Source organism: Pygoscelis adeliae, unplaced genomic scaffold (genome assembly GCF_000699105.1).
Source record: "Pygoscelis adeliae isolate BGI_AS28 unplaced genomic scaffold, ASM69910v1 Scaffold120, whole genome shotgun sequence".
NCBI classification, from domain to species: domain Eukaryota; kingdom Metazoa; phylum Chordata; class Aves; order Sphenisciformes; family Spheniscidae; genus Pygoscelis; species Pygoscelis adeliae.
The window spans coordinates 1,416,984-1,419,485 of record NW_008824032.1 but is presented as its reverse complement, the minus strand read 5'-3'; the positions used below and the strand labels follow the sequence as shown (position 1 = coordinate 1,419,485).

General features: G+C 50.8%; 1 protein-coding gene across 1 annotated transcript in view; it reads left to right on the top strand.

Annotated features, from left to right (window-relative positions):
• Window positions 1-1,690: 1,690 nt before the first annotated feature.
• TAPBPL (TAP binding protein-like) overlaps window positions 1,691-2,502 on the top strand; it is a 5,696-nt gene continuing 4,884 nt past the window's right edge. The window contains exon 1 of the mRNA XM_009330140.1: window positions 1,691-1,715. Within this exon, the coding sequence (XP_009328415.1) occupies window positions 1,691-1,715 (25 nt within the window). The remainder of the gene's footprint in view (window positions 1,716-2,502) is intronic.

The following is a 2,502-nucleotide window of genomic DNA, read 5'->3' as shown; positions in this document are numbered from 1 at the left end:
GAGCTGCACCAGAGAAAAGCCTCTTTTAACTTTCTGAGTTTCATCTAAACAACCTATAACATCATTCACATGATGCTAATGCACTATTTTTATCTTCCTTTCTATCAGTCCTGAACAGCAGAATATTTTAATACCAGGGATGACTGTTATTCTACCATATTTCTGCTACTTGCATGATAGCTAGCTTACACCCCATATTAGTTGCTCATATTTCTTTCCAACAATATCTGGAAGGTAGTTACAAAGATAACGGAGCCAAAGTCTTCTCAATAGCAGCAGGCGATATAACAGGGCAATAGCAACAAGTTGAAGCTTGGCAGGTTCAGGCTGAACATCAGGAACAACTTTTTTACCAGAAGGGTAATGCGGCACTGGAACAGGTACCCAGAAAGGTGGCAATACCTCCAGCCTTGGAAGGTTTCCAGACTTGGTCAGACAAAATCATGGTGACCTGATTGAGCCAGAGGTTGGATCAGAGACCTCCAGAGGTTTCCTCCCACCATCAGTTCTCCGATTCCACAGCATCACCTGAGATTCCCTGTAGTACACAGGCATCTGCCTCCCTGGCCTCACCTGCTTCCCTTAGCTGAACTAGATAGCCCTTTGGCTACTGGTATTGTCTGCTGCTGCTTCTCTCATCACAATTAGTATATTCTTTCCCCTTGTTGTCTAGGCCTCTGCCCATCGATACCTCCTTATCTGTCATCACATAGTTATTTAATTGGTTTTCACCTCCCTGCATAGGAAAACAGATACACAGCCCTCTCCCAGCAGTTGCAGCATCACTGAATGGCTCCCTTGAACATGATACCTACACGGTAAAGTTATATTTACTAGCTAGCTTGGTAAGTTGCACAACTTTTTACCAAAGCTGTTCCTTTTAGCCAGGCTGATCCAGCATGGAATGGATTGCAGCTCTGGAGAATGGAAGAGAGTCCCAGCTTTAGCAGACACCTGGAGGGATTTGATTATGGAGAACAGACAAGAGTGGCTTACTGCTCTGCAAAACAAAGTCTATCACAACTGCTGTGTTGGAGCCTCTCTGCAGGCAGTAACCCACAACTCATTTCACAGCCACAGCACACGCTGCAGACCTCCCCCAGCTCCTCTGCATAAACAGCTAATGGGCAAATCTGCTGAAATGCAGTTTTGGCTCCACTGGAGCTGGTATAAAAACATAACAGAGAAAGGAGCCTTGCCTGAGCAGAGTGCTCTGTTGCATTTGCCCTGGGGTGAAGGAGTTGCACAGATGCTTGTCCTCTGCTTCATTGGCTGATGGCAATATGTGGGTGCCCTCTGAGAGCACAGACAATGCCGGATAATAACATGCGGGGCCAGGGGAGCAGAGATGAGTGCATCTCAGATTGAAGGGGGATGCAGGGATTCACAGGGTGTGCTGGTAGGTGTGTGGTGTTACCCTGGTGAGGCAGTGGGAGAGCTAGTCAGAGTGGCTGGCCACGTTTGACAGCTCAGGGCTCCTAAGCATAACTTCAGCAAGAAGAATTAATATTCCTTGAGAGGCTTTTCCAAGTAGGACTGAAGTGGTGAGCGAGGATGGGATTGGGATGCAAGGGGTAAGTCTGTATCAAGAACCCGTACCTGGCCAGTGCAAGGTGCTTCTTGGGCTGGGTGTCAGGAAGTTGTACCGGAAGAGCTGGGGATTATCACGGTTTCCTGCAGGTGTGTATACATGATTATAGCAGGCCAGAGGAAAGGTAAGTTGTGTTACTGCAGGGCTAGCAAGACTGTGAAGAGAGGAACAGGCCTGCAGAGAAGCAGCCATTTTCTCTCCGTGTGTCTGAAAGATGGGAAAAAGCAGTAGTTAAAACACCATCAGAGCTCATCCATTTCCTCTCTTGTGGCTCGATTTTTCTTCCTGTGTTTTTTCCCATGAAGCCAGGGCTGACTTGGCGGCTGGCGGGGGCCCCACACACTGCCGGGCTCGGGGGGCTGGGTCACGCCGCCGCAGAGCAAACCAGCTTCCAGGCAGTTGAAGGTGGTTTTGCAGGGGGTGCGGGGGGGGGAACAAAGCAGCTTCGACCTCTAAGTCCTTCACAAAGCTAAAGTCTTCTAAAAAGCAAGCGGACAGAGATGTGGCTGCTTTCAGAGGCTGCTCAGCGGGTCCAGAGGAGATGAGCTTGCACGCAGAAGCACGGTGGGAAAGGCCGATACAATATTGACTTAAAGAGGGATCCAGCAAAAGCAGCCCAGCCACAGGTTTGGGGATGCTCCTCGAACACAGCTGATCACGCCCCGCCTCCCTGCTGCCTCAAGTCTCCTGCGTTCGGTAAAGCAAGAGTTAACAGGTTTAAGGGTTGGGATTTTTTTTCCCTTCTGCTTTGCCAGAGCGAAAGTGAAACGAAGGGCCGTGCTGCTGCCGGCAGTCGGGCTGGGTCTGGTTCCCACGAGGATTTCGGGGCCTGGAGGCGGCCGGGGAGGCCACGGAGCGGGATGGCCGGCGGGCGGGTGCCGTGCGGGGCCCTGGTGCTGTGCGGGGCCCTG